Below are 25,747 nucleotides of genomic sequence, written 5' to 3'. Positions count from 1 at the left end.
CAAGGGTGTTGCTTAGCGCCCACCCCCTTATGACTACTTGTCGTAGCAACTATTGGGCTTATTTAGCCAGGAACTTAGAGGCAAGACTCATAAGACCAGAAGCACCGCCCTGCTGTCCACCAGCACCGGCCTGGTTCTTGAGGTACATCTTAAAAGCGACTTCGCCAGCCTGCTGGATGACGCTCTCCTTGCTCGTGCCCTCAGATACCTTGCCTGATGCGGCCTTGTTGTCAAAGAGCTATAAATTCATATTAGACGTTGACTTATACGTGTGCTGTACATCAAAACTAACCTTACTGGCCTCGGCCAAGGCAAGTCCCAAGAACGCTGTCTGACTGTTGGCACCAGTGCTGCTTTGGCCCTGGCCCTGGGTAAACATCTTGAGAGCTTGCATAGCAGCAGCGGTACCCAGACTCTTGCTATCTTGCTGGGAGTCGTCGTCGTTATAGGTGTTCTTGTGCTGCTTGATGGCATCTGATGGTCATCTGTCATCAGTGTGTGTCTTGCTCATCGGACAGAAATCTATTACTTACCCTCCTCATCAAGGTCCTCGTCAGCAAGCTTGTTCTGTTTCTGTCCCAGAGATCCTAGAATACTTCCAAAGAGGTCCTTGTCACCAGAAGATCCCGCTTTCTGATGGGCTTCCTCCTTGGCATTATCAAAGTCGACGTTTCCACCAAGGAAGCTGGAAAAGCCACCGCCACCCTGAGACTCTGTGTATTGTTAGATTCGCTCGCTCGAGTGGAAGCCTGTGTTAATAACTGACGGATGCCACCAGAAGGAGGGTACTGCTGTTGCTGGCCATACTGGCCTTCTTGTTGTCCATAGCCTTGCTGTTGGCCATAGCCCTGGTCTTGGCCTCCGTAGCCCTGCTGGTGTCCGTGCCCTTGCTGCTGGTGTCCTAGAAAGAATATCAATTAGCTGAAGCCATCCGAAGTTTGAGTAATGGTTGAAATGTCGAGATCTGTAAAACAACGGCTAACTGTTGCTTTAAACCCCCCTTCGACGCTCTGAGGTCGTATGAGGGGCATCATGGATTCTGGCGGGGTAATAAGAGGACGTAGAAATTAACATACCTTGACGCTTGTCCTTGTCGTCATCAAGATAGTCCTTGGCGGCGTTGATGAGTTTATCCATGATTGCGATTGTAGTTTGAGAGGATGTAGAATGGGTTTGTATTGAAAGATGTTTAGTTTCGAGAGGGAAGTGTATATGAGAGAGAGGTTGATGCAAAGGATTGAGTTGAAATAGGGAGGGGTCCAAGTCTCAGGTGCTGTCGGGTGTGTGCCTTGAGCTCGGAGAACAGACGTCCAATCGGCTCAATTAACAAGGCATCTACTGTTACTTGACCCTCTACCAGAGTGTATCACCGTGTGTTAGGTGCCTTATGCCGTATTATCCATCCAATACTTTGCTGCGATTGCCCTCGAAGTGTCTGACGTGGACCCAGCTGTACAAGCTACAGCTCCCCTCATAATTATGGGGAGCTTGTCACGACCTACGCAACCCATTCGGTCTGTAGTGGGACCTGTAGCATTAGCTATTGCTTATTTCAGCTGCCGTGGATCATAGCTTCAGCTCAGCTACATACATCGTCACGTATGGAAACAAGACCCTGACTGACTGTACCGAACGACACTGAATAAGGCAAGTTAGGGACTACAGCCAGAGGGAAATGGGTTTTCATGTCGTTGCATCTTTTAGTCACGACAGTCACTACAAACAATGCGTCAATTCATATTCGTGGCGCATCAAGGGCGCGCACGTCAGCTATGTCTGCCCAAATGCTCCCTACGCTCCAGGTATCTGTGTTGTAGTCCCAGTCGTGACAAATCAACTATCCAGTTCAGTCGTGAGTTTGCAAAAAGAAAGTAATCAAATAAACAACCGGCTGTGAGCGTCTCGTGTATCCCGCTTTTCGCCATCCAAATCAGCAATTTCAACCCAAACTCCATCGTGCCCCAGGCACCGTGTCTCTAGCCAGCTCGTCTTGTATCGTGGCAAACACTGCTACTTGCTGCCCTCGTTTCGGTCGTGTCATGTACCTTACAGGCCGGTAGATCGATAAATCCTTGGAAGCCATTTCGTTGCCTCGTGATCATACAGATTGATCCACCGTAGGAGGATGGCTGGTGCTGGTTCTCTTCTTCTCCCTCTTGGCCCAACGTAAACCGCACGCGTTGCATAGTGTCTTCGGTCCTTGGGGTCCCTTTCTCCATTCCGGTGAATCCAGGGTGCCTGTGTTATATTAGTATTGTTGAAGCAGGCCACTTACGGCAACAAAAATCACTTACCACAGTCCGTACACACATATTCCTCAGAAGTCTTGAGCTTCTTCTTTTTATCGCCGGTTCGAGGGTCCCGCTCCATCGGAATGGCAATTCCTGCATCGCCCTTGATCAGGGTCGGGCTAGCATTACCGGTCGTAATTCCCCGGCTTCGTTCGCCCTCAATGTATCGCAATCCCGTCAACATCTCAATCGTGTCTGTGTGCGATGCTCCTTCGTAACGAGCCATCTTATCCTTCAGCGAATCCTGCCGACCGCCTGCGACTGAGCCTTCGAGATTCTCGCGTGTAAGAGCTTTATTGAGAGCTGCTCGATCGGCCTCTGTCATTCCTCTTTCGCTACCCGGACGGTAAAAGGTTCCCGAAGAGACACCGGTTCCCTCTGATGGTGTCATGTCTGACCAACCCGATTGACTCTGCAGCCACTGCTTTTGCGCCTCGTCATTTTCGGCCTCCTCTTCACGGCGTAGCTCGGCGATACGGCGCTTTAGTCTTTCATTTTCGATCTTATGCTCAAGGAACGAGTCTAAAAGTCCAGCGTTTTTGGTGGGATATGGTCGCGCCATCATGAACACGGCCTGGCAGAAGGGCGACTGGTTATTTGGATTGGGGGCAAACTTGGCGCCAGCAATGTGAGCATGGCCGACAGTTTCAAATATTGCGTACTCAGCGTCCTTCTTTTTGAAACGGTAAAAAAGTCGTAGCGGGTTGCCTGATGCGATGGATTCGTTGAGTTCTGCGACAAAAACACCTTGGTCATCTGGGTGGATCAGGTCTTTCAGAAACACATCTTGGATCTCTTCTACACTGTATCCAGTGACCTGGAGAATGCTAGGTGATGCGTACTTGATGCGACCGTTGGCATCGAGAATCTGTAAAAAGTCTCTGAGCTCTTCCACGACCTTGGCGGGCCAATTTCTTCGCTTGGTGAACTCAGTGAGCGTGCTGGCGCCAGCGAGATTCATCTGAGCAAAGGCGCCAGCGGGGAGGGGCCCGGCGCCAGGAACATTGTTGGCTGCTGTGTTGAATTGATTTTCAGCTCTCGCGACAGACTCTTCAGTGGTCGATTGCCCATTGCCAAAAGAGCCGCTCATGTTTGAGTCATCTGCGGATTCGAGGTTCATTGGAATGTCTGTTATGCTACCGAGCATACTATTATCGAGTATGGCCATAAGATCGTTGTCCTGACCATCAGCGCCCATCTACAAAATCGGGTTAGCCGAAATGATCGAAGATCAAGGTTGCGTTGGCCTTGGCCGATTGGGGGGGCACTATAGATAGGGCCGCAGCCCCGGCGTCGGCGTCGGCGTCGCGGGGAGGGGAGTGGTAATTGACCTGGCCACCCGTCATGTCGGGGAGAGAACCAATATCGACGTTGAAACCGTAGAAATTGTTGAAGTTGTTCGGATGAGGGGTGCCCTGGGGCGGAGGTGGTGGTGGAGGTGGTCCGTGGGACATGGTTGCGGCGCATTCATTCATGTGGCAGTCGAGTACTCAAAGCTGCATGGGCGAGAACCCGGAAAGGGCAATTCCAGTGGCCTTGGGCGTTGCCCTTGGTGGTCTCTTCAGCGCTCGACTCAGTGGATGCGACAGCGGTAGCGATAAGAGCTGGGATGAGTTGTCCAATTGGAAATATTGTTTCGATGGCTTGAGTACCATGAGAAATTCTGGGGGAAAAAAACGAAAAGATATACCCTGGTGGTAATAAGGTATTCTGGAGTCGTATCGGTGCGTTTTATCCTTCAATTTTGTTTTTGGGTAGGGCGATGGCAAATTCTTGAGCTCAACATCTAACTCGAAACGTAGAAATGGATGTCGAGCTTCCCCTCTCTAATATCCAGTGAGATAATGAACAGCAAAGAGCATCGAGTAACCGGCCAGGAACAAAGTGGTAAAGAAGTTGAAGGGGTCCCTATTAGCCGCCTACAAAGTGTTAGAAACAACAACACAAATTGAAAATGCCGTTGGCGTGATGAAATCAAATGAAGAGGCAGCGCTGAAGGGGCTTGAAAGAGAACAGGGCATGAGAGATGTTGCGTGGGCACGGGCACAGATTGGAGTTACCTGTCTGACAGAACTCAGAGAGATGGGACGCCTGGTATAGCAAGAAGGTTTAGGACATGTGAGAGGCAAGATTGTGAAAGGTTTTAGATGAACTTGCCGTGACGGGGCAAGATGAGAAGAGATATCAGCAAGCACATATCCATCTGTCATGTCACCTACCTACACCATGGTTTATAGTAGCGTCTTTGGATAACAAAGAATGGCCCGCTTTCTGAGTCAAGGCGAGGCTCAGGGTCGCTTTGAAAGGTGCAGATCCTTAGGTTCACAGCAGAGACAGAGGTTGAGAGCGACTTTTAATTGTTTCCCCTTGCTTGGGTCTGATGACAGGGCAGCAAACAGGCTTGTGGTGTGTGTGTCCCTCTCAATCAGTCCATAGACTGCCATGGCAGACTGGGCAGCTCAGCAAAGCAGGTGTGGCCAGGGACTATCAGGGAGTTAGCCACTGTAAAACATGGCACTTTTGGAGAATTGGATTCTTTCACACATGGGAATTTGGGCTGCCTTGGATTGAACGGGGCATGAAACGCCACCTCTTGTGTCCGGGGGCCCAATCTGCACTGCTCGGCAACACCCCCTGTTCTTGTCTTTAGCCTCGTGGGAACTTGTCCAACAATTAAGCCTGTGTTCCGGAGGTTATGCCCCGGCAAAAGCGGGCTGGTTTCTCACAGGAGTTTCTCCAGCCGGATCTATTGGTTGACTGCATCGGCGTAGTCCGTTTTAGCGCACCCTTGGATCGCCTTAGCGGGATCCAGCGTAAAGGGTCCAGCGGCAGTAGCGCAAGCCAAGCGTCAAGGTAGGTCACCATCCACAGTGGCTGACCAATATTTGTCGCTTCTCATTCGAGGCGCCTCGAAGGAGAAATATCGATTCTCGTGGGCATTCATGATGTCTAATCAGTTTGACATTCAGGGGGATCATCGCGGGGCAGCTACGGGGTTTTGTTGGAGAGATTTGTGATCGAGATATCGGGAAAGAAAATGGCATCGGGGAACAAGAGATGCCCAAGAGGCGAAGAGAAAAATGCCATGTCTTGTTCAAAACCACATAGCAGGCTGCACGTCTGCAGGTCTCGTCAGCCGATCCTCGTAAGCAAATCCTTCCCAAATTTGTCGCCTCATCTAAAGTCTGCTGTTTTCTCAGTTTTTCATGCAAGGAAAACAGAGATATGTCACTGTCATGGCACAACTACTATCACCAAAACAACAAAAAAAAAATTAAAAATAATACGCTATTGAACTGCTTAAGTGCCCAAGGATACAAGAAAACCTCTGACATGAACCTAGGGTGCCAAGATTAACTGGTCTAAAGACCAACCAAAATATACTAAACTTACCTATATATTTCTGTCACCTTAGAACAGGGACCCTAAATTTTCTTGTCTTCTACTAAAATGTCTGTATTTCGTTGCTTCTGCAACTCTCTAGACCCTTCGAGGCCCTTATTAGGCTCTCAGGAAAATTCATCAAGCAATGTCGCTCCAGATGTAAGGGGTCTCGGGTCTACATCGTACAGACCCGAAGCGGAGTGGCGCCAGGACTGGTGTGGGTTTGGCTTGTGTTTTGGCCCAGGGATTTTGGAGGTCTTGATTTTAGGGGTCTCTGGAGACTTGCCACTTGATGATCTGCTGACGTTGAAAAGACGTAATCTTGTAGTCGATCTCGTCAATTGATGAAACGTCACAAATTTGTACTTGCCAATGAGAGAATGAAAAAAATGAAACACTTTCGCAAACGTCGAAACAATGCTGGAGTGTATATATTGTTGAGCTCAAATAGCTTTTCAAAACTGGCCATTTTTGGATAAATGATTAGTGAACAAGTCATGTCGGCAGGCAGGATGGGTGTTACCTACTAAGATTTGGATCGGATCATGGTACTTTCCATCTTCCATCTCTTCACAGTGAAGTCGCGAGAACTCCGGCTAAACCAGCCAACCACGTGCTTACGCATCGACTGTTCCTAGCTTTCGAACCTCTTAACGCGTCTTCGTATCTCACGTCGCGTTACCCGCCAATTTGACTTCAGCTGCCCGATCCACGCTAACGAGCGACACTTGTTGTCTACCTTATTCAAGGCCTCGACGTTGTTGTGACTTGTGAACTGCAGCTTTTCTTAGTAGTCAATGTTCTAGTCTACGTAATCGACACTGCCGCTACCGCGTTCCCCTGATGAGGTAGTAGTCACCATGTCCAGAATCGACAAGCTTTCGATCTCGGGTGTACGGTCCTTCAGCCCCTCAGTCCGTGAAGCTATCCAGTTCAATACGCCTCTGACTCTTATTGTCGGCTACAATGGATCGGGAAAGACAACGATCATTGAGTGTCTGAAATATGCCACGACCGGCGAGCTGCCGCCTAACAGCAAGGGCGGCGCTTTCATTCATGATCCAAAGGTGCCGACATGCGCATTTCCTCAGAAGCAGATCAAGCAGATCTTGATGCTAACATAATGTAGCTTTGTGGTGAGAAGGAGGTTATGGCCCAGGTCAAACTCCAATTTCGATCGATCAATGACCGTCAACATGTCGCTACTCGAAGTCTACAACTTACCGTCAAGAAGACCACCCGCTCTCAGAAAACCCTAGACTGCTCCCTAGTTGTAGTCAATAATGGAGAGCGAACAACAACTTCTACTCGGCAAGCTCAGCTAGATGAAATGATTCCAGAGCGTCTCGGTGTTTCTCCTGCAATTCTTGATGCTGTCATTTTCTGCCATCAAGACGAATCCCTCTGGCCATTGAGTGAGCCTGCTGCTTTGAAAAAACGATTTGACGAGATATTCGAGGCCATGAAATATACGAAAGCCATCGACAACCTCAAGGTCCTCCGAAAGAAACAGGTCGAGCAGCTCGGCAAGCTTCAGAATGACGAGGCTCATAACAAGGTGAACAAGGATCGCGGTGACAGGGCCGAGAAGAGGATGAAAGCCCTACAAGCCGAAATTGAGGGATCTCGAGAAACTTGTGAGTCTATCAGTTCCGAAATGGAGGAAACGCAAGACAAGATCCGAAACATCCGAGAAACCGCGAATAGCCACCTTGCAATTGTGCAGAACCTCAACACCAAGCGCGAACAGCTTGAGTATAGAGAAGAGGCTGTCAAAGAATTGAAGGCCACTATCGACGAATTGCCCGATGATGACGGAAAGCTCGAGGGTGACCTAGCACATTACGAAGACCGTATGCAGCATCTTCAGGATGAGGCCGACCAGAACAAAGCACAGTATAACGAGTTGCAGACCGAATTAGGAAAATCACGAAAGGATCTTTCTGCCAAGCTTTCCGAACAGGGCAAACACCAATCGGACAAAGACAAGTACGAGCGTCAATTGAAGATACGCATGGAAACCATTCAGGAAGCCGCCCAGTCTTACGGCTTCTCGGGCTTTGACGGCGATCTATCGAATCACCATGTGAAATCCTTTAATGACAGACTTCAAAAACTTCTGAGCGAGAAGAAACGGGACCTGGAGCGCTTGCAGAAAGACAACTCCGCTGAGCTCGACCGGGCCACTGGCGTCATCACTGAGCTTGAAGGCCGTAAAGCTGCTCGCACACAAGACCGCGTGTCCGCGAAGCAACGAATGGGCGCTATTGAAAAACGCACTTCGGTGCTCCAGAACGAGTCAAGTCAGATAGACGTGGATGAGGGTGCCAAGGCTGTACTTGATGGGCAGATGCAAGACCTTGAAAGTAGATTTCAGACAGCCCAGAAGACCTTTGAGAACGCCGATTGGGACCGCCAAATCTCTGATGAGAACGATAAGCTGCATCAGCTCGAGAACGAGAACGATAAGCTAGGCCGGGAACTTGTAGAATGCACTCGTCTAGCGTCTGAGCGAGCCCAGCTTGACTACAGGAAAAAGGAACTTGCTGACCGCAAGCGCAAGCTTGATACCTTGACAAGCACCTGGAAGCCGAAGCTCGATAAAATTCTTGGTAGTGACTGGCAGCCGGAAACACTCGATTCTAAATTTCAGGCATTGATTAAGGACCAGAGCAAGGTTGTCAGTGAGGCCCAGAAGCGCCGTGAACAAATCCGCCAAAAACAACAGAAAGTGGAATTCAAGTTGAGAACTTCTAAGGAGTCCCACGAGAAGAAATCCAAGGAGGCGGCTACTTGCCAACAGCAGGTCGTCAGTGCTCTTCTTGCCGTTCGCGATAATGCTACCGTTGAGGATTACAAAGAGGAAATCGAGGTCACTGAGTCACAGGTAGAAGAGCTCAGGAATGAGCTGAGCCTCTTCGACGCTCTCGTGGACTACTATACAAAATGCAAGCGCTTGCTTGATACTAAACGCAAGTGCCAACTCTGTGATCGCCATTTTGATGACAACCAAGCTGCAAGCATGGAGCGCTTGAGCAAAAGGATCGACAAACACCTTGACCCAAGAGGCAAAATTGATACAGAGAAAGACCTCAAGGATACTGTCGCAAACTTGGAAAAGCTACGATCCGTCAGGGGATCTTATGATACGTATGAGCGGTTGACTGCCGAACTGCCTAGTCTTCGAGAAGAGTGCAAGGTTGCCGAAGCAGAGTTTGATGCCCTTGAGAGACAAGTGGAAGAACAAGGATCCGTCTTGTCGGCTGAGGAAGAGAAGCAGAAAGACCTAGAAGATATGTCAAAGACTGTCCTCAGTATTGCACAAACTGTCAAGGATATTGCAGAGTCTGAGAACCAGGTTGACCGTATCATGTCTCAGCAAATGTCAGGTGGCGTTACTCGAAGTCCCGACGAGATTCATGAGCTTCAAGCTGGCCTATCGGACCAGATGAGGAACCTGAAAAATCGCATCGCGAAGTTGACTACGGATCGCCAGCGCACAAAAGACCAGCTCAACTCTCTTGAGCTTGAAAAGAGCGAGCTAAGAAACAAGATCAGCCGAGCAGCGGGCCAATTAGACAAGAAGCAGGACCTCCAGAATCAGATCCAGGCACTGAAAGAAGAGGCTTCGCATCAACGAAACGTCATCCAGCGAGCTGACGAGGAGTTGGAGACCATTGAGCCCAGCATTACTGAAGCAAGGTCTGCCCGTGATGAAGTCCTAAGACGCGGCCGGGCCAAGGAGCAAGTCATTGCTGAGGCCCGTGATGCCGTAGCCAACTCTGTCAACGAGATGAAAATGATGGATGCTGATATTCAAGATTATATCGACCGAGGAGGACCCTCGAATCTGGCATCTAATGAACGATCTATTGCCACACTTGAGAAGGCAATTGCGAGTACTGAAAAGGAGGTCACAGACCTTACTGTTCGCACGAACAAGCTCAAGCAGGACATTGACAATGGAGACCGCAAGAAGAAAAACATCAAAGACAACTTGAACTACCGCAAGAACCTTCGCACGATCGACGTTATCCGTCAAGAGATTGCTGAGTTGGAAGACCGCAATGCAGATGAGGATTACGAACGCCTCCAGGCTGAAGCTCGTATGCAAGAGAACCACTATAACCGCCTTCTTGCTGAGCGAGGCTCTGTTATGGGATCTATGAAAACTAAAGATGAAGAACTTGGGAGACTCCTTCAAGAGTGGGAAATGGACTATAAGGACGCCAAGAGAAAGTATCGCGAGTCGCACATTCGCGTGGAAACGACCAAGGCTGCTATCGAAGATTTGGCGCAGTGTAGCTCGGCCGTGGACAAAGCTGTGATGCAATTTCACTCCATGAAGATGGCCGAAGTGAATCGCATTGCTGGCGAACTGTGGCAGAGCACCTACCAAGGAACAGACATTGATACTATTCTCATCCGCTCAGACAATGAGTCAAACACAGGCAAACGCAGCTACAACTACCGACTCTGCATGGTGAAGCAGGACACTGAGATGGACATGCGCGGTCGATGTTCTGCTGGACAAAAGGTTCTCGCGTCTATCATCATTCGCCTGGCTCTGGCTGAGTCTTTCGGCGTCAACTGTGGCCTGATCGCACTCGATGAGCCCACCACAAACTTGGATCGCGACAATATCAAGAGTCTGGCGGAGAGTCTCCATATGATCATCAAGGCCCGACAGGCACAGAGCAATTTCCAGCTCATTGTGATTACTCATGACGAGGACTTTTTGCGACATATGAGGTGTAGCGATTTCTGTGACAGTTTCTTCAGAGTCAAGCGAGATGAACGACAAAACAGTGTCATCTCGAGAGAAAGCATCACAAAGATCTTCTAATGGGTGTATCAAGTACTCAAACAGGACGACTTGAGATTCGCTGTCGGACAAAAATGTAAAACAGGCTGAGATATTATCAGCGTCAAAATATTGTTCTTGGCGTTTAGGGGCCGTGTACAAATATCATCATATATTCGCTTATTGTTTGTGCCCTGCGATATGCTGGTATTGCTCCTGTAACACTTGGGTAAACAGACGTTCGATTGTATCGACGGGGCCTCAGATATTGGGCACAGCTGAATCGAATGACATCCTCCGACGTAAATTCGCCCCAAAATGCACGATGCTAGAATGAATGCTGGTTTGATGCCGTCTCGTTCAAGGACGTCAGCTCATTACGAATAAGGGATACGAATAAATCATATCAGGAACTCACACTGTTAGTCATGCAATTCCGAGGAGTTCATTCTAGCTCATCCTGGACAAGTCTCAAGCTAGGTGAAAAAGAGAGAAATCAAATTAGTTTCCGATGCCTAGTCAAAGCAAGGTGATCACCAGACACGCACAGGTACAGAAGAGTCATTCCGGTGAACAATTGCATAGCTGCCTCCTCAAGCTAACACTTACATACGTAGGATACATACAACAAATAAGCCGAAGGATCATCTTGAAGGCGAGTACGTAAAAGTGTACGGAACTATGCCCCGGCAATAATACTCGGACTCCACACACACCCTTGTTCTTGGGGTCTTGAATGTCGTTGACGCTCTTATTTCACTGCAATGGAATTATTTCTCCACCCTCCAAGAGAGACCAGACGGCTCCTTTTGCCGAATTGCTCGAAAAAGTTCCTGGCCTCGCCCTCGCGCCTCGGATTTAATTAATGAATACGGTGGTCATGGCTATTGCGTGCGTGGTCCCCGTTTTCGGAGAAAGGATCACAACAGACTTGACTACATCAACAACTCAACTCAACTCAACTCAATCTCTTTTTCCCCTTTTTAACCAGGATCCTCATATAAAAATCCTTCACCAGCGTAGACTAAACGCAGAGTAACCAAGCCAAATATAACCGTATTGAGGAAACTACAGGTTCCTGATTAGCAATCACCGTTGCGGTCAACGCCGGCTTCCGGACAAGGATCTTTACAGCTACTACGTCGACGACTTTCATTCAACCATTTCAAATTGGTGAAGAGAAGTAAGGGCTTCATCTTTTCATCTAGCCTTTTGGGCTTTCTTGCACAACAATGGCCGCTTCACCACCAACACCGGAGCGGAGGACTAGCTCAGATAGTACTCTTGATGTTGAACGAGACGGGGCATATACAGCGAATGGACACTCCCAAGACCCTCCAGCCGCCGAACCAACTTCCGAGGGAGCGGAGACGACACCGGCCGGCAGTAACCCATCTCCCGGAACACCTGAGGCCGGTGACCCCGAGGCCGGACGGACCAAGTCGGAGACCATCTTGGTAGTTGGCGCTCTATGTCTTGCCCTCTTCCTTGCCGCTTTGGATACGACCATTATTACCACGGCCGTTCCTACTATTGCCAACGAGTTTCACTCAAGTCAGGGTTACATCTGGATAGGAAGTGCATATCTGTTGGGCAACGCCGCATTCGTGCCGACATGGGGCAAGATCTCAGATATCTTTGGTCGCAAGCCTGTTCTTCTCGCTGCGGCTGTCATCTTCTGGATTGGATCTCTGCTGTGTGCTGTTAGCAATGGTATGCCAATGCTCATCGCTTCGCGTGCCATTCAAGGCATTGGCGGAGGTGGTCTCATCGTCCTGCCGAATATCGCCATTAGCGACCTTTTCTCTATGCGAAACCGTGGGATGTATTTTGGTATCTTGGGTATGGTCTGGGCTTTAGCATCTGCGGTTGGCCCTATTCTCGGTGGTGTTTTCACTAGCCAGGTCACCTGGCGATGGTGTTTCTACATCAACCTCCCCATCTCAGCCGTTGCCATCGTTATCCTTGTCTTCGTCCTGAAGCTCCACAACCCACGGACACCGGTGAAGGAGGGTCTATTGGCATTGGACTGGCCTGGCAGTATTCTCATCATCGGCGGTACCATTATGTGGTTGCTCGGACTTGAGCTTGGTGGTGTTTCTTTCCCCTGGGACTCGGCTACGACAATTTGCCTCATCGTCTTTGGCATCTTCATCGTTGGTCTCTTTCTCGTATACGAGTGGAAAGTCGCCAAGTTTCCCGTTCTCCCTATTCGCCTCTTTCATACACAAAACAGTGTTGCATCTTACGGGGTTGGTTTCACTCACGCATTCGTCTTCATGTCAGGCAGCTACTGGCTCCCACTCTACTACCAGGGAGTCCTCGGCGCATCTTCGTTGCTCTCTGGTGTTTATTTGCTCCCATATGTGCTCTCCCTGTCGTTTGTGTCGGCTGGTGCTGGAGTCTACATCAAGAAGACAGGCAACTATAAGCTCGTTATCGTTTTGGGCTTGATCATTACCGTTATTGGCTTCGGTCTGTTTATCAATCTTGAACCGCGCGCCAACTGGGCCAAGATTATCATTTTCCAGATCATCGCCGGTATCGGTATTGGCCCTAACTTCCAGGCTCCTCTGATTGCACTCCAGACAAATGTTGAGCCTCGAGACATTGGTTCTGCAACCTCATGCTTCTCCTTCATCCGTCAGTTGGGCACATCAATCTCCGTTGTTGTAGGAGGTGTCATTTTCAACAACAAGATGGAGAGCCAGTACCCTAGACTAAAGGAAGAACTCGGTTCCGAACTCGCAGATAGACTCTCCGGTTCCAACGCAGCAGGCAGCGTCGAGCTCGTTGGCTCCTTGACGGGCCACGATGGCAGGGTCGCCAAGACAGCTTTCTGGAAGAGTCTACAAACAATGTACATCGTCTATGCATGCTTTGCAGGCCTATCGCTCATCATCAGTCTGATGATCAAGCAAGTCAACCTCAGTAAGGAACATAAGGAGCACAAGACAGGTCTCAAATCACTAAAGCAACGCGATGATGAGAAGGAGGAAGTCGATGCCGCAGAGGGTGTCACGACAGGTAAAGAAAAGACGACGGGCAACTAAAATGGCGTTTTATGTTGTTCTTGTGTTATAAAGGATATTTCAACATACCCGCAGTCATGAAACGACACTGCTTTTCGGTATATGAGCACTTATTATTGGATATAAAACATACGAGCGTTTGTAATTAGACTGCTGCTAATGAATTTATTTCGAGAAATATTGCCGAAAGTATATGTAAGTTGTAATTGTGAAGCACCACTCGGTGTTGTAAGGGCCCCAGACTGTATCGTTGAAGTAATTAGTCTATGATTTAAGGAATTCATAACGAGGACTATCTCCACGACGGCTTAGGCCAGGCAGGCTTGGGCTGATTCAAGCGATTGTTAATCGCAAAAGTAATTCATGGGATCGAGTCTAAAATAACTTCTCCCCCTCTTCGACTGTCCTCTTCCACTCCTCATAATCAAATCCGAGATCTTCCAATGTCCTCAGTTCATGTCTCTTGTCACCCGCTGCTCTGCTCGCCAACTTAATTTTAGGTACTCTCTCCCTCACCCATCGCTTATCTAGTCCCCAGTAAGGCGGTCTCTTGCCCTCGCCATCATTCTCAAGGCCGAGCTCAGGGGCCTTGGTCGCGGTTTTGCTCAGTTCGTACAAACGGTTGATGTAGTCGACATCTTCTGGGAACGCCATGACATGGATTGCCTTGCCTTCTCCCTTCTTTTCGTGTTGCTCCTGTACCCAGGCTTCCATAGCAGCTTCTGAAGGGGGGTTCAAGCGCCCAGACCAGATGCGAGCAATTAGTGCACTCTGTGCTTCAGCAATAGGGAATGGAACAATTCGCTGTGGAACACTGAGAAATGATAAAGTAGGATCCGCAGTGTAGAGAATCTGCTCCCAGAGATGTGCTGCATGGCCTCCACTAGGTACAACTACAGTTGGGTCAAGAGACTTCAAGAAGGGATACGAGTAGTGGAAACCAGTGCAGAATATGACAGCATCAATGTCGTTCTCGACCTGGCCGTTAGCGAAGCGAACACCACGTTGAGAAGGGAGAAACTCGACAATCTCGGGGACGCCAGCGGCCCATGGCTCCTTGGCTGGTGGTATCACGGTGGGCTTCTCCTTTTCAGAAACAAAGATGGGCTGCTTTGCAACAGTAGACAGTTGCGCACTTACGTCGACTCCAGAGGCAGAGTTTCCGACAACAATGACTTTCTGGAAAATTGTTAGTTAACGTTCTGTAGGGCCAGCAAGCATCCTTACCTTATCCTTGAAGTCATTGGGGCGTCGATAGAACTTGGAATGTGATATAGCCCCTGGGTATGCCTTATCAAAGTCGACGAGGCCAGGAATATCGGGAATGAATGGATCATTATAGTGGCCACTCGCCACTACAACAGCGTCATACTCATCCTTGATGACCTTGTTGGCTCTGAGATCAAGCACCTCAACCGTCCAGGGCTGAGAACGGCTTGAACCAGGTTTCTCAATATTCAACACCTGTGTCTGGTATGAGATGTGAGGGTTGATTTCCTGGGCATATTCCTTCAGGTACTGTAGCACAACGCTATGCTGGGGAAACAGTGATGAGCCTTGGGGAAATTCCTTATCAGAGTATCTCATGAGAGAATGGGGAATGTTTGTCTCGAGGAGGTCGTAGATGGGCGACATAAACTCCACATCGCCATTGTCGCTAGGCCACAGGGCTTGATCTGGGGTGAAACTAGGCTGGGTTCTCGGGACTGAAAAGCCTTGTTCTCGGGCTAGGGGTGTATAGTTCCAAACACCTCCTGGTGTGGCACGCTGCTCAAAGACTTGTATTTTGGAGAACCTTTTCTCTGCAAGAAGGTATCTAGAGTGAGGGTCAGTGACTTGGGTGTATGTGCAAGTGGTATCAGTGATTACCTGGCCGCTGCGAGGCCACTTGGGCCAGCACCGATGATGGCGATGCGACGAACGTCTAGTTTATCCGCCAACGCCATTCTTTCTCTATCTCCAAGTCGACGTTTGAACACTGGACCCAGATATGGCTTTACTGAAACGATAAGGCACACGTACGCCCAAGTCACAGTGATGTAACGATGTGAGTAATTACACAAAACAGCTCTAGCAATAGTGGGATTCAAGCATTCGATGACGATGTGGGATGTGCAAGGTCATATATAAATACTCTCGGCAGCTCAGTTCTCTTCCCATGAACGGCTCCTCGTCTCATTCGATTAATGACAAAAGATGCTGCCGATGGATCCCGCACAATAGCCTCATCCGCTCGGCGCTGTCGAATGTTTGTCTCTGTGAGTATGGTTGCCTCTTTAGGTAATCCCGGTCGGCCTCCGCGCGACCCCGACTCCGGGCATCGGAGGCCCCGGCGCTGCCAGTCGTTGAGACATGTCTAAGTACCTTACCTGATGAGACAATTCAACTTGATTCAATATGTGAATTCGCGATACCTTCATATCGCAGTTCCTGAAATCTCTGTATTCACGCCTATAACTCATCAGGGTCTATTAGACTTTTTGTCCCTGCGGCTCCGCGAATTCTCACTAACGTACGTAGGTGAGGGCCCTGCCCATTGAAGGAATAGCACCTCAACCTCGTGCAAGCACGCAATTCGGTCCACCTCCATCAACATCCATCAACAATAGGCACGATGGCGTATCTTTATCTGCTGTTCTGAAGACTCATCTTATCAGCGAATGAGGTGATTGAATGCTTTTCTTTTCGATGCTTCTCCTTTTGTAAATGACGTGCAATCTCAAAACCTCTACATACATTCTTGTACAGTCGCGATATCAATCGTATATTGATAACGCTCTCGTCTCCATTTATTGCCATGCCACTCGCTACTCTTGACGACGCCAATTGCCCAAAATGGCATCTGCATCTGATATGAAGGCTTCGATCCACCGTTTCCGCCTCCGCAGGGTGTCTCCATCCCCGAGGGACGTCGGTCGGGCCCGGTCCGCTTCACCACCGGTATCTCCTGACCAGCGGCTGCAGCAGCAGGATGCGCTCCAGGGAGAGGTGCAGGCTCGGCGGCAGGATCAGCAAAAGCAATCTCAAACGGTCGTCGCGGGCCGGAGCGCGACTGGGAGACCCATAGCCCCGGCCTGTGATAGGTGTCGCAGCTTCAAAAAGAAGTGCAGTCGCACATTTCCTGTCTGCTCTCTCTGTGCCAGCGCTGGTCAGAGGTGTTCCTATACTAACCCTGTTGCCAATGCTGAGGCGCAAGTCCATCAGCTGCGCTCTCGAGTACAATGGCTGAGCCAATACATTGAACAGGCCATCCTTCCGCCAGGTCGACAAGATGTGATAGAAGGTATCGAGACAGGATCTGACCTGGGTATTGCACTAGGCCATGGGCCACGGAGCAGTATTGGTAATATCGCAGCTTCGGGGACAGTATCATCGCCTCTATCGCGAGTGCCAGGTCAGATGGCTTCTCCTTTGGAGACCATAGGCTCTCTTCCATCTATGCGTGGACAAGACCACCCCTCAACTGGGCGGCAGAGTGTTGATATGCGCCTGGAGGAAAGGGATCCTGGTAGTGTGCGAACCACGAGCAGTCGTTTATCTTATGGAGAGTCAACAGACGGATCAGTCACAAAACGAAGATTGATTGCAAGACAAGCCCTCCCTCCTGACATTGCCCCCAGTCGCTTTGTCGATGCCTTCTTTCGTCACGTCAACAGGGCATATCCATTTGTCGATCAAACTCGAATACGGCGAGATCTTGAACTTCTGGGCGATGCGTCTCCGGCTGATCAGGATCCCCCCATGACTCTATTGTATCTCGTCATGGCCATTGGATGCACGTCGCTGGTACGGGCTGGGCAGATCCCCAGTGATACGGCACGTCGGTTCGATGTGGTATACCCAGACATCATACAAGAGTGTCTCTCGAAAGAAACCGTCGAGTCTGTACAGATTCTCATCTTGTTAGGGTTATACTCTTTGTTTGATCCAGTAGCAACCTCAGCCTACTTCATCGTCGGTATTGCCGCACGACAAGCCATGGTCATCGGTCTGACCAGACCAGATGAGCAGCCACGTACGGCAGTGGAAACCGAGCTCAGACATCGACTTTACTGGAGTATCTTCGTCCTTGACCGTATGATGTCGGCGTCCCAAGGATTACCAGCCGCTTTTACAGACGAGCATGCTAATGTGCCGCTCCCGGGACTGACGGTGGAAGAGTTTGCCAGTCCGGACCGAGCTGTGTATGCTCGGAACCTGCAGACTAGTCGGCACGTCATCCAGCTCCGGCAACTCGAATATCGAATTCTTCACGCGGTACACCTACAACAAAACTCTGAAACTGCACGCCTAGCTCCCGCAGATAGGCGTACGGTACTGAATAGTTTGAGGTCTGAAATCGAGGACTGGTACAGCAATGGGTGCCTCATGTCGCCCATGGAAGCAGATAATCTGCCTATCCACAGTAGCATCACCTGGTTGAGTGCTCAGTATTACCACTTGTTAATTCTTCTCTACTTTCCGAACCACTTCAACAGCTCTGCAGCAGCTGTTACTCGTCAGGAACAGCTTGAGTTTGCTCAGAAGCAACTCCAAGCCAACTCAGCGCTCCTTCAACAACGGCAACTACCATTAAACAGAGTATCCCTGAGTCGGTTATTGCCAGTATGTCTGTTGTTGATGCATGATTTCGTAGCATCGTATAGGGCTGATGGGGCATCATCATCGGCACGGGAAGAAGTCGTGCTACTAATCACGCTTCTCGAAGCGTTTCCAGAGGGATGGGCAGTGGCACAAGAAGCAGCTCGCATCATGCAGCAGTTTGCTGGCGTGTTGACAGGACAAGGAGGTATGGCCACTGCGTACTATGGCGAGACTATAGAAGAGCTCGTCAAGCAGTGCATCGCTAGTTTCACAGGGCTGCTACATCAGTTCTTGGGTAAAGCGACATGCTTCCAGTCGATCGAGTATGCACAAGAGACTCAAGAGGTTGAAAGAATGGGGCAGATCGGAGCCACGCAACAGTCGTCGACCAATTCACTATGGTTGAATGGAGCAGATTCAAGTATTGGGGGAGTTAATGAAGAGGCAGTACTGGGATATGGATGGGGTTCATGGGATCTTGACTTCCTTTAAGCGAGTTAAATACATGTATATCTCCCGGTGTACGGATAGATAATATTCTAATTTTTTAATAAAAAGAATTGGTGCACATAACCAGTACAAACACTGGGTACAATGTGAGCATTTTGGAAGGAAGAGTATTCAATTTAAGATAACTCAACTAATTTATATTTAGATCTTGGTTAAAGGGCAGTATTGTAGTTGATACTATCAGTTCATTCCATGGAGTGACGTGGAGCAGCCTCAGACCCTGACGATATCGCGACTGGTGGATTATACATGATCAATATTTACGCAGGCGGAACGGACAAGGTTTCCGGCCGTTGAAGATTAAGGGTGCCCAAATTCAATTGACTGAATAGAATGCATATCATTCCAACGGCGACACAGCCTCGATTCTAGGTCGTTAGCGGGCCTCAACGGCTGGGGACGGAGTTTAGCTGGAGGCTCTGCCAGCCCTACCAGACAGACCCCTCTAGCTACTAACTATAATGCTGAATTGGAACTTGAGTTCACACCATTGAGGAAGTCTGGCATATAGGAAGTGTGGACGGGCCAATACAAGAGGATTGCATATGTGATCTATTATTACTATGTGTGAGAAGTGTACATCTGTCTATCTGTCTATACTTGGGTGATGACGACGCTTCAATTAACATGGAAGTGGGTTTTCCTCCGCTGACATGCCTCTAACGCGACTCTCTGATTGCCCCAAAAAGGACGGGATTGGATGGATGCACGTACTATATTTATTCAATGGACCGACTGCAGGTTTATTTATGGAACTCTCCTCTGTGGATCGGTAGAGATTACCACTGCAAGGTGTTTTGCCAGGAACACGAGATATCCTTGGCTTTTTGCCATATGGTCAGCGATCATGACTGAGGTGATAATTATGGCGATGTACATAGTGAAGCACGAGTTGACTGAGATCAATAAAATTGTGCTGGCTAATTAGGTAGGGAATGAAGGAATGGATGGTTTGACAGTGGCTGAATATTGATTGATGATGGCTGCATATTGTGGAATGGCAGGGAATTTGATAGACAGCTAAAAAGCAGGAAAATACGGTTATTAGTGGTGAATCGGACTCATGATCAGATATACTAGTCTAGACGATCACCCGCCATTTAATTACTGTTTCTTTGATTTGTTTGTTTTATACAGAAACTGATTAATTCATTTGCAACAATGGATGCATGCATAAGGGAGCGGCCTCATTTTATCACGTTATCCCAGTTCAGAGGGTCCGTAACCTTAAATCAAGATGGATGGCAGAGAGAGAGACCATCAGAAGGGTGAGGTGGCTATACAAATGGGCTGAGTCCGAGGGACATTTCCATTGCATGGTGCAGACAGAGTATTAATTGTTACGCTAGCTGGTGAGTTTATATGTCATTTCAGTGGATGGCTGGGATATGCACTAACAGTGGGGACTATGCATGACTGCACTGCCGCAGTCCTCCATCTCCGTTCCCTCATCAACATAGCCTAGCAAAGTATTAGTTATGTCATACCGATCGATGCATGGCAAGGAGGAGTGCGATGATGTGATCTTTTATTCTGAGACCGGCATATTAATCAAATCCAGAGACACCATCCAGTGAATGGCCAGCACTGCCTTTGTTGACTCCGGCAGTTCTGCAAGTGTGTTGTGGGATCCCTCCCAAGGCTGATTGAGTTCATCCACAGGCACAACGTTAGTGGAAAGCTAAGCCAATCCGCCGTTGGAGGCGGGATGCTGCGTCCCGTCTTTACGGTTCCATCCAACTCATGTCAGACCCCACCCGTCCGTCAAATGTGCAGTAAAGATCAGTTAGTATGTACGGACCATACAGTAACACGAGGGGCTGCGTGAGATGTTCATCAAGCACGTCGCTCTTGGCCGTATGCGTCATAGCATACTGAAATCGGAATTCATGATAGTATAATTATCGCAAGACTATACAAGACAAGACAAGACAAGACTGCCTCATCCGACGTAAACAGTAGCAACATTAGGTAGTCTGAGACATGCTAGTTACAGCAAAACCGTCCACTCTGGCCAAATCCTGTCTCCAGAAATCAAGGAACCCACCTCCAATTCAGGATCTGGTAGCGACGAAAAGCCCAGGTCAGAGCACTCCACCTCACTGCCAGTGGAGTTCCATCAGTTATCGCTACGGGCTGGGCACCCCAGAAAGAGTACCTAGGCGAAAAAAAGAACGCCTGAACCCCTGGAGTCCTGTGCCCTGCCACCCTGGGCTTGGCGGACTTCCATTTGGCTGACCTTACCTAGTACCTTACGGAGTACGGAGTACCTTGGGCTGGGTTCGCCCACCCCAGGCTTTCTCTGCCCGTCCATGGTTAGGTGCTCTTTAAGTTAGCCCGCCCTCTCTTCCCACCCCCCCTGCTTGGGCTGTTTCAGCGACCCAATCTTATGGAGGTCAAGGAACTCACTCCCATCTGTTCTGCCTCTCTCTTGACTAAACTAAGCTGACATCCTCTTACTACAAACGCTTGGGCTCTTCTTCTTTTTCCTTTCATCTCATTTCTCTCTTCTCAACAACAACAATATCCATTATTTCCCTGGTCCGGCCGTTTTCAGCCACCAATTAACTCGACAACAAATCCCTCGTAATCGCGACTCCGTCTCTCGCTTCTCTTCCGCTTTTCCTCGTCGCGCGACTCCTTTTTTTGTCCAATTTTCGTATAACTTTATTCGACTACTGTACTGTACTGTACTGTACCCGTGGCCACCTCATCCGCGTGAGCAAAGCACCCTGTACCTTAATATAGACACGACCGCCCCAACCGAACCACCGCGTCTTTACTGTCTGTCACAGTCGAATTTTCTTCAATCAACAACAGCAACTTTTTATCATCGTCCGTCGAGCGATATCGACGAGTATTTTTATCACTTCGACTATTTCCCCGTGACTCCCGGTCGGAGTCATTCCATGTCCACCGTGGCTACCCGGCTAGAATCTCGCAAATCGCTCCTTGGAGCTGACACCGGCTTCGGATACGGAGGCCATTCATACAACAACTCCTACGGAGACAACAGTTACGCTCCTTCTCCAGTCCCGTCTCCACAGCCTATTCCTCAGCCTGCCGCCTTCGCCCAGCCCAACTTTGCCGACGCTGGAGTTGAACCCGCATACAACCAGGGCTTCGCCTATAGAGAAGGCCTCACCCCTTCGCTTCCTGCGCAGAGTATGAAGAATGGCAAGATCGATTTCATGAAGAGCAGATGGCCTGCCTCTTTCATGGCCGTCTCTCTTCTCCAGGCCATTCTGTGCATTTGCTTTGAGGCGTACGTCATCTCCGTATCTTTCGGCATCTGTGCCTCTTGCTGACCCCTGATCTAGCTATGTGTTCGGCAAGTTCCAGGTCAACCTTGGCACCCATATCAGCGCTCCCAAGGTCCAATCTCAGTACAAGACTATCCCGACTTTTTTGACGCTTTTCATCTTTGGTTTCCTTTACACCCTGGTCGTCGTCTGGGATGCTCTCCGACAAAAGAACACCATTCAAGTCATTGGTGTCTGCTTCTCTAACCTGGCACTTATGGTTTACACGACTATCCAAGTTGATCAAATTTCCGAGGCCTTTGATATTCTCGAGCAGAACAATGCTCTCAAGCGTGGCATGACTGCTGCCGAGCTTTGGCACGATGTGAAGCCTTATCTGGTGGCTATTCCTGCCATCATCGCCCTTGCTACCCTCGTTATGGGCTTCCTTTCGTGGAAGATTTACCAGGAGTATGCGTGGGATATTCTCAAGAACATTGGTGCCGATTATCGCATGAAGAAGCGATTCCTTCACTACCAGGTATGCTGCACTCTTTCACCCAGACTCCTTGGTCAATGGCTAACTCGGATCAGATCTACATCGCTCTGCTCAAGTTCGATTTCTTCTTCTTCCTAGGCTTCATCGTTCAATTCGTTGTCGTTGTTGCTGACAAGGATGACCCTGAGTTCGCCCTAACCATCGTCACCATCCCCATTACCATCCTCATCCTTCTCGCTGCCGCTTTCTTCACCCGACGAGAGAACAAGATCGGCATGGTCTGCATCATCATCCTCTATCTCGGAGGTCTAAGCTATTTTATCTTCAAGCTTGTACGAATCTATCAGCCTGGACACCGAGATAGTTACGAAGCCGTTCGTCGATCATTGACCGCATTTGCTGTCATCACCATTCTTCTCATCCTTCTCACCATTACCAACGCCATCGTGTGCATGCGAAACTTTGGCAAGGGCCTGAAGCCCCATCTGCAGTCCTTGTCTCGAAAGCGCAAGGTCGAGGAGAAGCCTGATATCAACTCAATCAACATGCAGGATGTCAAGCCTCAAATTCCCAGCCGAATGACCATTGATTAAGCGGCCCCTCGCAAGTCATGATTCTTCAAAAACAATATTTTGGAGGCATCATTGTACAAAGACACGAATTTACGAAAGGATACAAAATTTTTCCCTTGTCTATGGCACCAGTCACAAAGGGCAGGCTCAGGATGGACGGTGACCAAACGGGTGCGGCGTGAACAGAAGGCGACGAAGTGATATCCCATGGTGTCGGAAACTTGCTTGGACTTTTTTATTCTATTTACTTTGGTTGTTTTTTGTTTCCTATGTTAGACCCAACCATATTAGGCGTTCAATGCTCCACCACATGGAATGAGATCCAGGAGCTGATACATAGTTCTTTTGTTACTTTTACTTTGTCCCCTGATCAATTGGATTGCGGGTTCTCATGATCAGATAATCCGATAGGAATTGAATAGTGAAATCAGGCATATACAAAAGGGCCCGTGCTTGTGTGGTCTATGAGACTGTCCATATGTGAATCACGTCATGAAACCATCAGGACTCTGACTCAATACACTCACTGGTTTCAACTCTGTGAAGCCTGATGCGAGACAAGAGTGTAGCTAGGACGTTGCATGTTTCATGGCTTATGCTGGAGAAAAGATCGACGTGTCGGTCTAGGAGGCAAGGGAAATATCCCAACAGGTACAATTCTAAAACAAAATGCCAAAACGCCCGCTTTCCATTCTTGATTTTGAACCAAAGCCGAAGCAGAGTCCTTGCTGGACTCGTTCAAGACAAATAAACGCCAATCCACCTTGCCCACTGTGGCAGTGCGCTGTGATACGTAACATGACCATGCATGTAATAATGCTAGCAGGGAGAGTATGTTATAGTCTGATCTGAATGGCATCCTTAAGGTGACCTTCTGTTGGGCAGTAAGGACACTTGTACCGTGCTGCTTTCACTATGTTGTTCAGAGACTCGCGGCAGAGAACATGACCGCAACTGAGCATCATGGGAGGATTGTCTTGAGTCGTCTGCTCTTTACTGACGGGGCAGACAAAGATGGGATGATAAATCATAAACTCAGGCAATGGTGTTGCGAAGGCAAGTTCGTTCTCTGTCGTCCATTCTGTCTTCTTCTCCCGCATATAAGTTGTATACTTGATCAGGCGTGGAAGAGCGATAGAGCCTGCTGTGACGGCGATATAGAGGGGTGATTCCGCCGATAGGCCAAGCAGTGAGCAGAATTCGCGAGTAAACGACATGGCTACGTCCTCGAACGCTGAATCTGTCTCGAATATATGGCTGTAAGGCGATTTTGCCAGGTTAGGGGCGAATACCACAGCGCTGGAGAGTTGTTGTATCTCTAGCAAATGACGGTTCTGGAAACGAGGGAAGTTCTGGCGAGCATAGTTAATCGCTCCGCCGAGTCCATTAGTTGCAGGTTCGTCAGGGAGACCGTTGACAGATGGGCCTTTGAACAGCCAGACATATTGAAGCTTTATAAGCTCAAATTCGAGTGTGCTTCCCCTGGCCTCGAGATGGACGCCGTTTGCGTGGGCCCAGTTGATGGCGGGTAGGAGATTATGGTCCTTGAGCTGCGAAAGGATGCTATACATTTCCGCAAACTTGTTTTGTAAATGCTCTGAATGTAGACCTGCCATTTCATCTTCTAAGTCATCCTCGCTTTCCATATCATCATCGCCATCCTCGTCTGTTTGTGAAATGGTATGGGCTTCGCGGCCGGGAGGGTGATCTGTAGCTTCCTTGAGAAATGTCGAGGCGACAGAAAATTGACCTTCGCGAAGAAGATGCATAGCTATCGCACGGTTGATGAGTCGCGGGCGGTCCGCCATAGCATCAGTCTCCATAGGGAGTTCTCGGTGAGGAAGAGCCTGTGTCGGTCAGTCAGATGTCGTTGCCGTCAAAAGCTAGAGGTTGTTGGCAAACCTTGTCGAGGGCCTTTCCAAAGGACTTCTGCGCTTTGGTGATATCCTTTAGGTCTACGTTGATTCGTTCAAAGCGGGCTTTGACTGGATTTTGCAACGTCATCATGGCCATGCCAGTTCGAGTGGCGTCTTGCTCTATTACAGTGGTTAGTTGTTGATGGTATCGGAGGAAAGCCAGCTCACCTTGAGCAATCTTCTCACGAGCATTAGTAAGAAGGTCAATGACTTTATCTACATCATCGACCACGGTTTTGAGTGTTCTGTTCCTCATACGAGCCAGCTCAACCATGAGTGGTGCAAAGGGCGAGACATGATGGTTATCAGCTTCCGCCATGGCTGGGGACTATGTGGGGTTTTGAATCAGATGTAGAAGATATGATCAAGACCGAGAGTTATGTTTAACGCGAAGTGAAGCTTCCAAAGCCAAAGAGAGTCATGGGCTCATCCAATAGCTAGGATATTCCACGGGTGGACGTCAAAATGCCGGTTGTGTTGAATGTTGATGTCGTTTGCGGATTCAACGGTGACGGAACGATCCGAGCTTAGGTACCTGAGGTAAGTAGATAAGAGGGAGGCGGGTACATTATCGCTATCGATAAGGGGGATACCGAGGCTATGCTGCTAAAGGGGACCGGTCTCGCTCTCCCGCTTAATGAAGGCCAATTAAACGAGAGTAGATTTTGGCTACCTTACGCTTTGACAACAGCTTCACTTTAATTTCAATCTACATATGCAGCTGTTGTCTCCTCTTCGATTTACCACAACAACTATCACATATTGAATCATCCTCCTCATATAGCAAGTGACGACGAAAGTGTCGAGTGACCCCAGTCTTCCCCCAGGGATTCACGTGGGGCTTCTGGGAATTAGTGCCCCGCCTTTAGCTTGTAAAGTCTTCGGCTGCGTCTGCGATAGGTACTTGAAGCAG

At 49.0% G+C, this 25,747-nt stretch overlaps 8 protein-coding genes across 8 annotated transcripts; 4 read left to right on the top strand and 4 right to left on the bottom strand.

Annotated features, from left to right (window-relative positions):
• Positions 1 to 58: 58 nt before the first annotated feature.
• On the bottom strand, positions 59 to 1,137 carry FPRO_01619 (uncharacterized protein; the record flags this gene model as incomplete). Its single annotated transcript, XM_031229461.1, has 5 exons — positions 59 to 238; positions 293 to 474; positions 534 to 713; positions 767 to 901; positions 1,077 to 1,137. 5 exons carry the CDS (start codon positions 1,135 to 1,137, stop codon positions 59 to 61), a joined length of 738 nt encoding a protein of 245 aa, XP_031074854.1.
• A 961-nt stretch (positions 1,138 to 2,098) lies between these two features.
• On the bottom strand, positions 2,099 to 3,745 carry FPRO_01620 (putative zinc finger protein white collar 2 (wc-2); the record flags this gene model as incomplete). Its single annotated transcript, XM_031229450.1, has 3 exons — positions 2,099 to 2,238; positions 2,295 to 3,489; positions 3,623 to 3,745. 3 exons carry the CDS (start codon positions 3,743 to 3,745, stop codon positions 2,099 to 2,101), a joined length of 1,458 nt encoding a protein of 485 aa, XP_031074853.1.
• A 2,790-nt stretch (positions 3,746 to 6,535) lies between these two features.
• Positions 6,536 to 10,521, top strand: FPRO_01621 (putative RAD50 homolog uvs-6; the record flags this gene model as incomplete). The annotated part of the gene is made up of 2 exons (XM_031229439.1): positions 6,536 to 6,742; positions 6,805 to 10,521. The coding sequence occupies 2 exons, from the start codon at positions 6,536 to 6,538 to the stop codon at positions 10,519 to 10,521; spliced, it is 3,924 nt and encodes a 1,307-aa protein (XP_031074852.1).
• A 1,190-nt stretch (positions 10,522 to 11,711) lies between these two features.
• Positions 11,712 to 13,532, top strand: FPRO_01622 (uncharacterized protein; the record flags this gene model as incomplete). Its single annotated transcript, XM_031229428.1, has 1 exon — positions 11,712 to 13,532. The coding sequence occupies one exon, from the start codon at positions 11,712 to 11,714 to the stop codon at positions 13,530 to 13,532; it is 1,821 nt and encodes a 606-aa protein (XP_031074851.1).
• Positions 13,533 to 13,886: 354 nt separating this feature from the next.
• Positions 13,887 to 15,457, bottom strand: FPRO_01623 (uncharacterized protein; the record flags this gene model as incomplete). The annotated part of the gene is made up of 3 exons (XM_031229417.1): positions 13,887 to 14,690; positions 14,739 to 15,327; positions 15,381 to 15,457. 3 exons carry the CDS (start codon positions 15,455 to 15,457, stop codon positions 13,887 to 13,889), a joined length of 1,470 nt encoding a protein of 489 aa, XP_031074850.1.
• An 889-nt stretch (positions 15,458 to 16,346) lies between these two features.
• Positions 16,347 to 18,587, top strand: FPRO_01624 (uncharacterized protein; the record flags this gene model as incomplete). The annotated part of the gene is made up of 1 exon (XM_031229406.1): positions 16,347 to 18,587. The coding sequence occupies one exon, from the start codon at positions 16,347 to 16,349 to the stop codon at positions 18,585 to 18,587; it is 2,241 nt and encodes a 746-aa protein (XP_031074849.1).
• Positions 18,588 to 21,514: 2,927 nt separating this feature from the next.
• Positions 21,515 to 22,939, top strand: FPRO_01625 (uncharacterized protein; the record flags this gene model as incomplete). Its single annotated transcript, XM_031229395.1, has 3 exons — positions 21,515 to 21,870; positions 21,926 to 22,388; positions 22,442 to 22,939. 3 exons carry the CDS (start codon positions 21,515 to 21,517, stop codon positions 22,937 to 22,939), a joined length of 1,317 nt encoding a protein of 438 aa, XP_031074848.1.
• Positions 22,940 to 23,754: 815 nt separating this feature from the next.
• On the bottom strand, positions 23,755 to 25,153 carry FPRO_01626 (uncharacterized protein; the record flags this gene model as incomplete). The annotated part of the gene is made up of 3 exons (XM_031229384.1): positions 23,755 to 24,765; positions 24,821 to 24,954; positions 25,003 to 25,153. The coding sequence occupies 3 exons, from the start codon at positions 25,151 to 25,153 to the stop codon at positions 23,755 to 23,757; spliced, it is 1,296 nt and encodes a 431-aa protein (XP_031074847.1).
• Between the last annotated feature and the right edge of the window lie 594 nt (positions 25,154 to 25,747).

This window comes from Fusarium proliferatum, assembly GCF_900067095.1.
Source record: "Fusarium proliferatum ET1 genome assembly, contig: FPRO_scaffold001, whole genome shotgun sequence".
NCBI classification, from domain to species: Eukaryota; Fungi; Ascomycota; class Sordariomycetes; order Hypocreales; family Nectriaceae; genus Fusarium; species Fusarium proliferatum.
Note: the sequence above shows the minus strand (reverse complement) of the source record. Positions and strands in the feature narration are given on the sequence as shown.